This window comes from Halichoeres trimaculatus, unplaced genomic scaffold (genome assembly GCF_033239565.1).
Source record: "Halichoeres trimaculatus isolate MK-OKI-2021-1 unplaced genomic scaffold, fHalTri1.1 fHalTri1_scaffold_6, whole genome shotgun sequence".
In the NCBI taxonomy this organism is placed as follows: Eukaryota; Metazoa; Chordata; class Actinopteri; order Labriformes; family Labridae; genus Halichoeres; species Halichoeres trimaculatus.
This window is the reverse complement of record NW_027437184.1, coordinates 9,874,857-9,888,229: the sequence shown is the minus strand read 5'-3', so window position 1 is coordinate 9,888,229 and position 13,373 is coordinate 9,874,857. Positions and strand designations below refer to the sequence as shown.

At 40.1% G+C, this 13,373-nt stretch overlaps 1 protein-coding gene across 1 annotated transcript; it reads right to left on the bottom strand.

Moving 5' to 3' along the window:
* Positions 1–10,535: 10,535 nt before the first annotated feature.
* LOC141792131 (histone H2A type 1-H-like) lies at positions 10,536–10,992 on the bottom strand. Its single transcript, XM_074672939.1, has one exon. The coding sequence runs from the start codon at positions 10,990–10,992 to the stop codon at positions 10,615–10,617; it is 378 nt and encodes a 125-aa protein (XP_074529040.1). The 3' UTR covers positions 10,536–10,614.
* Between the last annotated feature and the right edge of the window lie 2,381 nt (positions 10,993–13,373).

Sequence of the window (13,373 nt, the reverse complement as noted above, 5' to 3'; positions counted from 1 at the left end):
ATATTAAAGACTCCATGTTAATGCACTTCTTTTAAGTACCAGCTGAGTGATGAACTGAGCTGATGTACAGAATCTTTTATCATTCATCTAATGAGTTTCACAGTTTGTTGCCTGCTGTTAAAAATTAAAAGTGACAGACATTTCAGCAGACATTTGTGTTGTTTGTATAATTTAGTTGTTTTTAATACTTTATTTTAGACTTTTCATTCTTCTTCCTTCTGTTCTATAAGTGTTCAGTATGCTGTATCTAAGATTTTTACTTACTAATATTCAATACGTCCCTCTGAAGCACGACCAGTCTCTATTTCAATTAAATAGTGGGAAAATGTCTATTTTCCCACTATTTTCCATTACAGTCCCCTACCGTCCCCATAGTGTTGGAAAAGTGAGACGCAATACGTGAAAAATTAGAAATGAGAAATCTTTTTATTTCAAGTGATAAATGAAAATCTAAAATTGAAAAAGATTTTTTGGACTTAAAACCATGGCTGTATCTTCATTAGAAAAGGTGGTCCCCAGCAGGCATGTCTACGTCCACTGTCCTCACCAGGCCAGATAAACGAGTATGTGTGTGTGTGTGTGTGTGTGTGTGTGTGTGTGTGTGTGTGTGTGTGTGTGTGTGTGTGTGTGTGTGTAGGAAGTGGTGTATATCTCTTTGACTGATGTGGAGTCACCGTAGTATGCGGTCAGTCCATTCGTATCCAGGCTGCAGGGACTCCAGCGTGTCTGCAGACTGACTCTTGGCTCAGGACCTAAATGAAAAGTCCTCTGAGGGTGGATCAGCTGAAACCTCTTCATGAGGAATAAAAAGTTCAGTTCTGGTGTACAGAGTCCCCTTATTGGATCTCCTTCAAGGACTAACTGAGTTTAATAGTATCTGGTTCTGGGGAAAGCGGGACAAATGTCTAGTCTGAGGCCAGAGACGCTGACCAACAGGCAAACAAGCAAAGAGGATCTTGGGGTTCCTGTGGTCAAAAGGAGCCAGTTCCTGAAAAAGTTCCTGATCATTAAAGTCCCCTGTTCCACTGAGGGCTTCAGATCCACACTTCTTCTGACTCAGATCTGTCTTTCTGGTTTTCATATTGTTGTCCAGACCTGAGAACCAGAAAATACTCAGACCTGAGGCAGTAAAGGGGGGAAAACTTCCTTGTTAACATGTGTTTACATAAATCCTGAGACCAATGTATTCTGATTAGGCGTGAACATCACTTTAACCGAGCAAAGTAGAGTCACATGCTCATATACAGGAGCCCAACTTTAGACGGTAAATCTCACAGTTGCTCCAGTCCCTTCGTTTCTTGTTTCCTCGGTCCCTGAATGTCATCTTGTATGTATGGAAACCCCCTCAGAATTTGAGCCCCTATCTCCTCTTTCAGCCCAAGTTTCTGCTACCAGGGCTGTAACTCTCACAGATAGACTCTGAAGATCCTTCAGGTGGGTCCAGTAAGGTTCCTAAGTCAGGATGGTCCAGTTTTACTGACTCTCCTGTTAGATATGTTTTCTGTCACTGTTGCTCCTCTATTTTACTGATCCTGCTCATAACCACGGAGGAGTAAACATCCTGATGTCACTAACATCTCCTCAAAGGGTGGATTGGAAGAGCCTGACACATGATTTTTGGTGTGTGATCTGAGTGAGCAATCCAAAACATTTGCGTCCGTGCAAATCAGTGTTGTTTCATCAATAACGGTGGAATTATTTTGCCGATAGCCTTTTTTTTCATGCCGTTAACAAGATGGTGACGAGCTAAACATGGCTCTTTGAGGATGATTCTGGATGAAAATGTAGGTGGGTGGTCTGTCAAACTTTCAAAATGCATGACATTTCTGCATTTTGTGTTTAATCTGTCAAAGGCTCAAAAGTATTTGCAATGCTGCTGCATTATGTCCTTGTTTGGTTACATCCACCACCTGACATGCAGGGCACGTTGTGTGCTGATGTCACTAGTCTCACACACAGACCCCTCTTCAACCTATGTCATCACGAAGATGTGCACCCATTTGGGCGACGGAAGCAGCGTTTAGCTTCATTCAGTCAGATGAGTTAGCGTTGTTTAAACACTTAATCCAAACTGTAAGCAGCAGAAAATTGTCGAATATTTCTATGATCAGTTGTCAGAAACAATACTATACCATGGAGTATACTTCTATCGCACTCTGACCGTTACAGAGCAACCGGTGTTATGGAGAAAAGAGTGACTGTGCTAACTGATGACTCTAAGCCAGACCTGTCAGTAATTGTTGGCTAAGAGACACTGAAACACCAGCAACGTCTGACAAATTTGTCTTCTTTATTCAACCTCAGTTAACCAGGTTTTACTGTAAATAAAATGTATTAACTGATAGTATTATAAATCCAGTTTTGACTTTGTGTAGCCTATGTAATGACAAAGTTGGTTTCAGGACCGGGTTATGACCAAATACGGACTCACTATGGGGAGTGAATAACAAGTGAACCTATAAATTATGATTAACGGAAACAGATTTAAGTTTAAAGTAAAACTGCAGCATATTATCAAATAGTTAACCAGTCTTATCAGTAATTTTAAAATAAAAAAACTATAAATGGTCTGATATATTTCATATAGTAATTCATGGAAAAAAATATGGTGATAAAAGGTGTCTGCCCAACAGCAGTGAAGTACAGCACTGCAGCAATGCTTCCTCATCAAAGGGTCTAGATTAGAGCTTATGAGTTCTTGTTTCCAATTTCTAATACCTCCTGACCTGAACTTATTCTTCCAAAGACTAATACTTTAATTTTTTACAAAAACTAGACTTAAAGTGCTGCTGCTGTCTTGGCCAAGACACTCTTTGAAAATAGATTTTTAATCTCAACAACTATATTTCTGGTTTAATTAAATAATTTAGAAACAAAAAAAATCTGAGTTTTCATCAACTGAAACTGGACTAAAACTATCACATATAGAAATGACTAAAATGTGGCTTGAACTTATTAGGGATGCAGCAATTTGATCCTGGTATCGGCCCCAATATAGCCCTTCAAAGCTGAATCAGGTATCACTGGGAAAGGATCAGACGATAGCCAAAGCCCAGACATCTGTATCAGCGCCAGAAAAGTTGGATCAGTGCACCCCTAAAACGAATGCATTTTCATCCAAAAGACTGAAACTAAAACAGCTGCCAAAAACAACAGTGGTGCAAATTGTGGGATTATTCCCTTTTGGTGTGACTTAAACCAGTCATTTCATGGAGGTATGTCAATAACCACAGCTTTTATCCTTCCCTATATTGGAGTGAAAATCATCCAAACCAGACTCTTTCTCTGAGGCCTCAGAGGGCGTCAGGACGCGGTAAACCCTCCCAGCTCTGTGAATCTGTCAGCGTGTGGCGTTGATGCATCGCTGGGCTGATTGTTTACGGGCTGAAGAATGTGAAGAACATATTAGTGTGTGTGTGTGTGTGTGTGTGTGTGTGTGTGTGTGTGTGTGTGTGTGTGTGTGTGTGTGTGTGTGTGTGTTTGTGTGTGTGTGTGTGTGTGTGTGTGTGTGTGTGAGCCTGAAATAGAGTGAAAGGAGGCCTGGCGGTTGGGGCGGGTCACAGGTTTTGGTCTTAATGTTCGTAATGATCCTGAGGATCTGGTGAATATTCTGATGTTTAGTCTACCAATCACCACGGTGACAAAGAGTCTGGCTGTGGGGGGACGGTGCTGGATCTGGACCTGGAGTCAGGGGGGTCAGAGTGGTTAGAGATGGTTCAGGTCAGGAGGGAGGAAGGGTGGCGGGGGAGGCTGCTCTAATAGAGCCTCCTCATATATATAGAACCAACTCGACAGAGGCGTTTCTTCTTTTGCGCTCTCTGTGGTTCAGGATGATGATGTCAGCGCCCACAGGAAGTGAGAAATTTCAAATTGAGAGGGAAACGTAAACAAACTGCTTCTTAAATAGCTCAGACCAAAGTGTTGGAGACGGCTAGAGCTCTAATAAAGTTATCCTCTGGATCCAGACTTTAGCTCAGGACTTTGGTCCAGTGAGAAATTAAAGAAATTACGACACTGATACACAACCTCTGTAGTAACAGAAACTACAGTTCATCAAGCCTCCACTAGAAGCAGTCTACTACAGACAGATGCCATCTGATCACATGTCAACAAGTTGATGTTTAAATGTTTACAGTCTGACACAAACATAATCATGGTGTCAACACTTCCTCTTTTAATCCATAAGAGCTCTTTAGATCATATTGAGACTGACGATGAACTTCCATTAGATCCATGTTCAGTCCATCTCTGCCATGTCACACCGAGAGTGGTGTCAGAGCTGATAGTTTCACTTTGTGTGAACCTACAAGACACAGAAGACTTGAGATTCCTGCTGAAGAACAATAATCTGATCTGATCTCTGTCAGGTCTTAGGTCTGTATGCAGTCCCTGTCGAGTTATTGTCAGGTCTCAGTCCAGTCTCAGTCAGTTTTTTCTCGGGTGTCAGTTCACTCTCAGTCTGGTCTCCATCAGGTCTCAACTAGGTTTCAGTCTAGTCTTTGTCAGGTCTTCATCAGGTCTCAGCCCAATCTCCATTAGGTCTCAGTCTAGTCTTTGCCAGGTCTTTGTTTGGTCTCATTCAGGTCTTTGTCTGGTCTTTCTCAGGTCTTTCTCTGGTCTTAGTCAGGTCTTTCTCAGGTGTTTCTCTAGTGTTAGTCAGGCATTTCTCTGGTCTTTGTCAGGTCTTTCTCTGGTCTTTGACAAGTCTTGGACAAGTCTTTGTCTCGTCTTTGTCAGGTCTCAGTCAGGTCTTTGTCTGGTCTTTCTCAGGTCTTTCTCTGGTCTTAGTCAGGTCTTTCTCAGGTGTTTCTCTAGTGTTAGTCAGGCATTTCTCTGGTCTTTGTCAGGTCTTTCTCTGGTCTTTGACAAGTCTTGGACAAGTCTTTGTCTCGTCTTTGTCAGGTCTGTCTCTCGTCTCAGTCTTTCCCAGGTCTTTGTCTGGTCTTTGGCAAATCTCTGTCAAGTCTTCGTCTCGTCTTTGTCAGGTCTTTCTCTGGTCTCAGTCAGGTCTTTCTCTGGTCTTAGTCAGGTCTTCCTTTTGATCTTAGTCAGGTTTTTCTCTGGTCTTTGACAGGTCTCAGTCAAGTCTTTGTCTGGTCTATGCCAGGTCTTTGTTTGGTCCCAGTTGGGTCTTTCTCTGGGATTTGACAGGTCTCAGTCAAGTCTTTGCCTGGTCACTGTCTGACTCCTTAGAGGACTAAAAAGTTCCCCTGAGGAGATGGAGATCGTCTTTGTCCTTTAGATGAACCATCAGACACTTTCAGAGGATATTTGCAGCAGACATTGATCAAAGCTAACAACAGGATGAATCCTACCAGACCAGGGGTGGGGTCTGGTATAGGCATAAAGATATAAGATACAAAAATAAATGCGTTAATGTGTCAGTTTAAGATGTAAGTTAAACACAGACTCATTATAAAGTTGCAAATCCAGGAATAGCTTGTGTACAAATGATACATGATGGACATGCACAGATGAGTATTATTTAGAGATGGAAACAAAGATATGGATCTGTGGGGATTTAAATGTCTGGAATTAGATTTTTAAAAAAGCTAAAATCTTAAGTATAAAGTTGGTTTTGGTGTTAAGTTGAGTTATTGCTCAAACAAAATGTCAGAAAGCATCAAAATGAAGTCTGAGCCATATTCCCAGAGCCAAAGCTTATCCATGAGGAAGACAGAAACATGTCCTAAAGACCAAAGCTGGGACTTATAAATCATACAGAGAAGGAAGTCTGCATGTTTGAGGAAGAAAGCTGTAAATTAAGAGGTTACATGAGGTTTAAAAGGCTCCTCTGTGTAAGATCGTCCAGTGTGTGCATGTGTTCAAACCCCGTACTATCTGAGTGACAGGGTTCACTAATCAAAGAATCTGTTGACCTCTTCCTCCCCCATCCTCCTACTCCTCCTTATTTGTCTGAACGTGTCACATACAGCTGCACTCTTGCAGATCTCTGATGTTCCCCTTGATAAAGTCTTCACCTGTGCAGAGAGTCTGCAGGGATCTTCTTATCCAGCTCATAACTCCACGCTCCATCCTCTCCTCAGCACCTCAGCCAGACCCTCTTCTTTCTCATGCTTATGGCATCAGTTTCCTACTTTTTACAAACCTGATCACTCCCCCAAAGTTAACAAACTCAGCGGTTTGACGTCAGAGATTTGCTGCTCCTCCTTCAGCCATCATATCTGCTGTCTGGTCTGAGTTCTTCTGGATCACTTTAGATCATATTTTTAGGGTTCACACCAATGAGCTAACGAATCATAGCCATATTTAACCAGATTACTCCAAAACTCCAAACTGCCGTCCCCTCCAGAATGGACACAGATGACAAAAAGGTTTCTGAACTGACTCCACTGAGGTCAGAGAGAGGTGCTGTGACACTTGTTTGAGCACTCAGGTGTCCAAATGTTGACAGTTTTATTCCCTCAATTTTAGCTGTGAGGTTTTTTTTTCAGGTGGTTTCTAATTCTCTCTGAAGGAATAATTTTAAATCCGTTCTCATCACAAAAGCTAGTACATGTTGTCTGGTCACAGCAGGACAAGAAAATCAGGCACATTCAGCGCCTTCTTGACACTGAAAAGGACACTAAATCCTGCATGTTTTCCAGAGCACTCTAGCACAAGGTTATAATAGTTTGGGATTTGTCATTTTAGTTTAGTTTTAGTTAGTTTTGACATTTTTTTTCCATCACAGTTTAGTTTTAATTAGTTTAAGTGCAGGCATTGTAGTTTTTATTTAGTTTTGATTTTTGCAACAAGGCTTAGTTGAGTTTTAGTTTTAGTTGAGTTTCAGTTTAGTTTTAGTTTTTTCATACCTTATTAACCAGGTGCAGGATTTAAGAAGTTCAGAGTAAATATTTTGTCATACTGTTTATTTTCAAGTCCAATACAGTGCTCACTGCTCAGTCAATGCTGATACTGAACTGTTGGCTGCTGCCTTAAACACAAGAAAATAATATAAACTTAGTATAAAAACTATAAACATCAATTATATAAAAATAATGTTAACATAAATTATATAAAACAATATGATATAAGCTTCAATAATTGGAAACTTGGACTCTGTAACAATAAAGGCAGACTCAAATACAATTAAACTATTACAGATGCTCTGATTCATTGCTCCACCACTAATCATCGCAGCACAGCGCACAGCCAGTCAGTGCAGCACGTCCCAGTACGTCGCTATGATGGTGCCATATGGCACTAACTGCCCAAAACTGTCGTAAAATTGATTAGGAAAATGTGTCTGATTCATTTAAATTCTAAAGGCTATTAATATTGTCAAAAACTATAACTAAGGACATTTTGTGAATAATTTTAGTTAGTTTCAGTTAGTTTTGTGAACACAAGATACAGTTTTAGTATACTTATCGTTTTTGTTTTCTTTTCTAGTTTTTATTAGTTTGCGTTAACTGCACTGTATTTTAAATTTTAGTTTTCATTTTTAGTTCCGTTTTAGTTAACTATTGTAACTTTGCTCTAGCGTACATTTTGGCTCCAAAGAGAGCCTTTTAGCGCACATTTGGCCCCTACAGTGCCCACTTAGGAAGTGTTTTGTCTTCTTAAGGGGGCACTCGCTCACCAGTTTTTGCTCCCAAGAGGACACCTGAGCCCTTTTTTTTTGCCCAAGAGGGCACTTTAGCACATTATTTGCTCTAATGAGCACTTCGATATGCATTTTGGCTTCCTAGAGGACACTACCAAGGGTTTGACTCAGGAGTGCACTGTAGCACGAGTGCTGGCTCCCTTGGGGACACTTAACTATGCATTTTTGGCTTCCAACAGCGCAGTCTAGCAATGGTGTTTTCCAACAATTGAACAATGAACAACAACCCCCCTTAACCCCCCTACACATCACTGATAGAGTCTGATTTTTAGCTGAGAGATGATGTGATGTATTATAAGCTGACAACTAAATCTAAGACTGCATCTTGTTGTCTTGCTGTCTCTTTGTTTTCTGGTCCTCGTAATCAGACATCATCTATCTGCTGTGTCTCTGCTCAGTTTCCAGAGGAAATGTTCCTTTAAGAGACCGGCTCAGAGTCCTGGTCTGATAATGTCTCAGGTTAAGATGAGGAGGGAGTCTGACACACACTATCAGACCCCGACTCCAAGCAAACAAACAGCTCTGACCTCTGCAAACACCGGCAGCAGGGAGCAGCTGATAGGAGAGATGGATAGGTGTGTGTGTGTGTGTGTGTGTGTGTGTGTGTGTGTGTGTGTGTGTGTGTGTGTGTGTGTGTGTGTGTGTGTGTGTGTGTGTGTGTGTGTGTGTGATGTGAAGTGTGTGAATGATCTGATCCCTCAGTGATACTGCTGTCTCAGTGTCTGTTAAATCAGAAAATGATCTTTTGGCGTGTCGTGCTGAGGTCATGTGACCACCTGAGGAAGAGCAAAGCTGTGATGAAATTACTGAACCCGCGTTTGGGGGAGGGAGGAGTTGGCCTCCTGATTAAGCGAGGTGGAGGAAATGAGGAAGCAAAGGCTTGGTGTTCTTCAGGCGTGTGGAGGAGGAAGAAGAAAGACCTGAGGGGGGTGGAGGTGGGATAAGTTGTGTTCGTATGTGTGTGGGAGTGTGTGGGGCGTTCAGGGAGTGTTTTGGGTGTCGGGGTTCAGTCACAGATTTTAAATCAGGTCTTTGGCCTTTAACGGGCCTAACAGAAGCCCACTATGAGTGCTTAGAACAAAGAGGGCAGCAGTGGCCTCCACCAATTAACATTCCTGCAGGCTTTACGAGCCGCCTGGCCCCGCCTGGCCCCGCCCCCTCACTCACACCTCGTAAAAGTCACAAACATCAATTCTTACAAACCATAACTGTCATTATAATCCCATTAAAAACAACCCACTAAGCAGTTTACAGTGAACACCAGGGCCCAGTGTGCCGGCACTGGGAGGGATCGACCCTAACCCGCTGAACGCAGAGCGGGAGGAACAAATCAGGACTAAACATGACGGGATACTGATCACCTGAGTCAGAGAGAAGAACAGGAAACAGGTCAAATATCAGTTTTCCTCTTCATCCATGTCAACACAGAACAAACTTCGGCTCACTGCCCAGCTCAGATGTCCTCATTTAAAGCTGAAATGATCATTTTTGGCCACTAGGAGGCAGAAAAATACCAAAACAAGCTTCTTAATGCATGATTAAAGAGTCAGCCAGCTGTAGGAAGATTTCTCTAAATGTCTCATATCCTGCTGATGTTTTCTTATTTTTAGAGATAGCAAAGGGATTTTTTTTTTATCTTTTAGAGAGCCAAACATTTTAATATGAATTCATTTCAACCATACTTAGGCTCTCCTAAAGCTCTTAAATGGCAGTGAAAATAAAAAGTTCAAATGAATGACTTGTGCAGTAGTCTGCCCTGTACTGCCACCCTCTGGTGAGTAATGGTAGAGCAGCTGTGAGGAGGGAAAAAAGATTTAGGTCTTAAGAGTGAAAGAATGTGTAAATAAAGACACTATGGAGCCTTATTTTTCACAGATTTTAAAAATGCTAACTTCCTAAAGAACAATTAAAAAATGAAATCCAGCTGCACTTTTAAAAATGAGACTAGATGAGACCTCCATTACCTCTGAAAGGTTCGTAAATAACTAATAATAATAATAATAATAATGCACCAAAATCAATTTGTTTCTAATCTTATGTATATTTGAGCTTGAAAATCTAAATAAATACTCAGTTTTTTATTTTAATAAAATAATTATTTTTTATGGTGTATTTGTTTTTTGTTTCATTAAAACATGTAAAACACGTAATAAATGGGCATTTAATGGGTTTAAATTATTTTTTAGAAGATAATTAAATGTTGGGTGTTTTTGAGAAAAAAAGATTATATCTTGATAGGTTTGGTTGAGGACAATTTACTCAAAGTGTATAGTCGACAAAAAAAGTGTAAAAAAAAAAAAAAGATTTCAAATTTTTAATGAAAAAAAAAACATCATTCCATCTTGAGTAACCCAACAAAATTACGCCAAAAATCAAGCAAAAGCTTTGAGGACAAAAATGTCACTGATTGCTCCTGAGGGTTAAAATAGTTACAAAACTCTTTCACTCTAGTCAGAGTTGATGGAGTACACGGAAAGCAGCCATTTCCTGTTCTTGAAATCCACTGATGATGTAATCGTCAAACTTGCATATTTGGACAAGTACGTTTGTGTAGTTGTGAAGTACGCAGGTGGAGACAGGGATAACATTAGGGAGGATAGTGAGAAAACAAAACCTACCACATACTCTTCATTGTTTACATGAGGACACACCTTAAGAGTTTTGTTCTGGCTTGTCAGAGCTGCTGTTTGAAAAACGTCAGGATTCTAAATGTGGTATTAAACTTTCTGTTTCACGTGACTTTGTGCCAAAGTTTTAGTTGTGGATTCACGTTTCATTCAAGTACATTTATTCTTTTATTTTAGATTTGACCTGCATCTTTCTGCTGTATCATTAACATTTCAGATTGCTTTCTTTGACTTAAGTTTGTTAGACTGTCTCCGCTCTCGGCAATCACCTGGAGTTTCTATGCATCAGACCAAACTCGATCAGGAAATGTCTCTGTAGCTGTTTGTGTGTGGCTCTTAAAAGAGCCTTTGTTTGTTTCTTGTCTCCGCGCCTCTTCCTCACTTCTTGTCGGTCTTCTTAGGCGGCAGCAGAGGGGCCGGGATATTGGGCAGCACACCGCCCTGTGCGATGGTCACCTTCCCCAGCAGTCTGTTCAGCTCCTCGTCATTACGCACGGCCAGCTGCAGGTGTCGGGGGATGATGCGGGTCTTCTTGTTGTCGCGGGCGGCGTTCCCAGCCAACTCCAGGATCTCAGCTGTTAGATACTCCAGCACCGCAGCCAGGTACACTGGAGCTCCGGCACCGACTCTCTCAGCGTAGTTTCCCTTCCTGAGCAGCCTGTGAACACGGCCAACAGGGAACTGAAGACCGGCCCGGGACGAGCGGGTCCGCGCCTTGGCCCTGGCTTTGTCTGTTTTTCCTCCGCGTGCTGACATTATGACACCTCTCGCGTCTAAAAAGTTACTTCAAAGTTACAAGAAGGTTTTCTACGAGTCTCACCTGAGTTGAATAATAGCGAAGACACATGATATATATATGACTGTACTACTCTCTGATTGGTCATAAAGAGCGTTAGCGCTATCGTCCAATCACAGAGGACGTGTAAAGTCAAATAATTCACTACACAGCGTCCGTTTCCTCTTTCTGTAATTTCCAGAATAAAACATTATCGTTAGACTTGTAAGAGGAAAATTAATGTATAAACACCCAAGTGTACAAAATTGTGATTCATACCTGATCAAAATTTTAAGACCACTTAAGAAATACCAAGATTTTAATGCACCGTTGGATATTAAAAGGTTTTCAGTAGAGCTTTAAAATGCCAACAGAAGAAGCAGGAGTGAGACATAGAAAATAAAAAGTAGATAATAATGACAATAAAAATAACAAATGAGTGTGCAATTTATTACAAACAACAGTTAAAGTGAAATAGTCCATTCATCAGCTGATCAAAAGTTTAACCTTCCTCCTGTGTTAGTTTTCTGTTACCATCCCCGGTGTTAACGGGTAGGTTTCGACCCGTGTCTTAAATCAGCTTTAAAATACACCAAAAACAAAAACTTATCATCCAATTTTTTTTCCCATCTCTTGGTTACCTTGTAAGGCTTCCATATCCATGAAAATGTTGGGTCTAATATTTTTGTTGTGGGTCTCTGGGCCCCTTTTTTTTATAGGTATACCTCCTGATTTCAATTTTTAAAAAAAGAAAAATTAACCTCAAGAGAATCATATCATAATGAAAGGATGTTGTGTTCCCTGAATATTACTAAGGGGTATAGAACACATCTCTGAAATTAATTTGCTTGATTATTTTTTTCATTTTGAAATTATTAACTTTTATAACATCTATGGTGTTATGGGTCGTTTTTGACCCATATATTTTCTTCAAGAAAATGCAAAATAGAAAATTAAAAATTAAACAAAAAAAAAAGGCACAAATAGGACTTTAATATGAACATGTTAAAACACAGAACAGGTCATAACACAAAATATTAACTTAGAAGTTGAAACAAATAAGAACCAATCAAACTATTAGAAATCAGTTATTACTTTCGAAACTATTAGAATGCTAAATCAGAGCTACAAAAAAAGTATTTGTCTGCAAGAGCAGTTTGTGTGTGTGTGTGTGTGTGTGTGTGTGTGTGTGTGTGTGTGTGTGTGTGTGTGTGTGTGTGTGTGTGTGTGTGTGTGTTTGTGTGTGTGTGAGTGTGTGTTTAGATACATGTGTGGCAAAAATAGCTCAAAACATGTTTTGTGTCAATGACTCTGACACAGTAAAAAAAATTGATACCAGGGGTCATTTTGATGACATTTTTCGCAGCTACCTTGACTCTGTTCGCCCTGCATGTTGAGGTACTTAACTCCTACAATATTTTTGACTTGCTTCCTTCAACAGGAGCAGCCTCAGCACAGGTGACCTCCTCATCAGACTCAGACGTGTCTGTGTCTTCTGGCTGGTACTTCTATATGGTCCCCTACCTCAGAAACCTGCTCCTCTGCATCACTATGCTGATCTGTGTCTTCTTCCTCATTTTCTCCCAAAATATAATCTAGAGTTTAACACACCATTAACCTTCTTTTCATTTTTGTATGCTGCAAATTGGGGAAATGCCCTCTGCAAGTCGAATGAGTGAATTGACCTGACATAGTGGACATGCCATCTTTGTTTGTTTTTTTTTTTTTTTTTTTTTTTCAGCAATACTGGACAAATGGGCATCCTCTGAAGCTCATATGATTGGAAGAGGAGGTGGCTCTTAGTGTGTTGGCTGACAGTACACTTATGATTTCTATTTTGGCTCTAAAAATTGCCTTATAATCTTATTTTTATAACCGGGTCAAAATCGACCCCAACACTACAAAGTGTTAGGGTCAATAAATAAATATATATGATTTAGATATTTAAATCTGTCATTTTAAAGATAAGATAAAGATAAAATATACTTTATTCATCTCCGAAGGGAAATTTTAGTCTTTGTTTATAAGCTGAGATAGAAAAATGTTAACATGTCAGATACCCTGAAAAATCCTAAAAACAGACTTACATATGATGTGCATTTTTGGGGAAAATTATGTCTCCTGACATGGTCTGAAGACATTATCATCTTTCAACTTTTTTGCATGGCTTTGTGTTAAAAAATAACAATAATAATTAATTAATTAAAAAAGAAAAAAACTCAAAAACACAAAAATGGACACAATTCAAATCATATTTTCAACCCTCCAAAATAGTAAAAGAACCAAATTGGAATTGCAGCCCAATACCTATCAGATGGCATCATCGAGAGGAGGACTTTAAGAACAAAAAACGTCTTCAAAA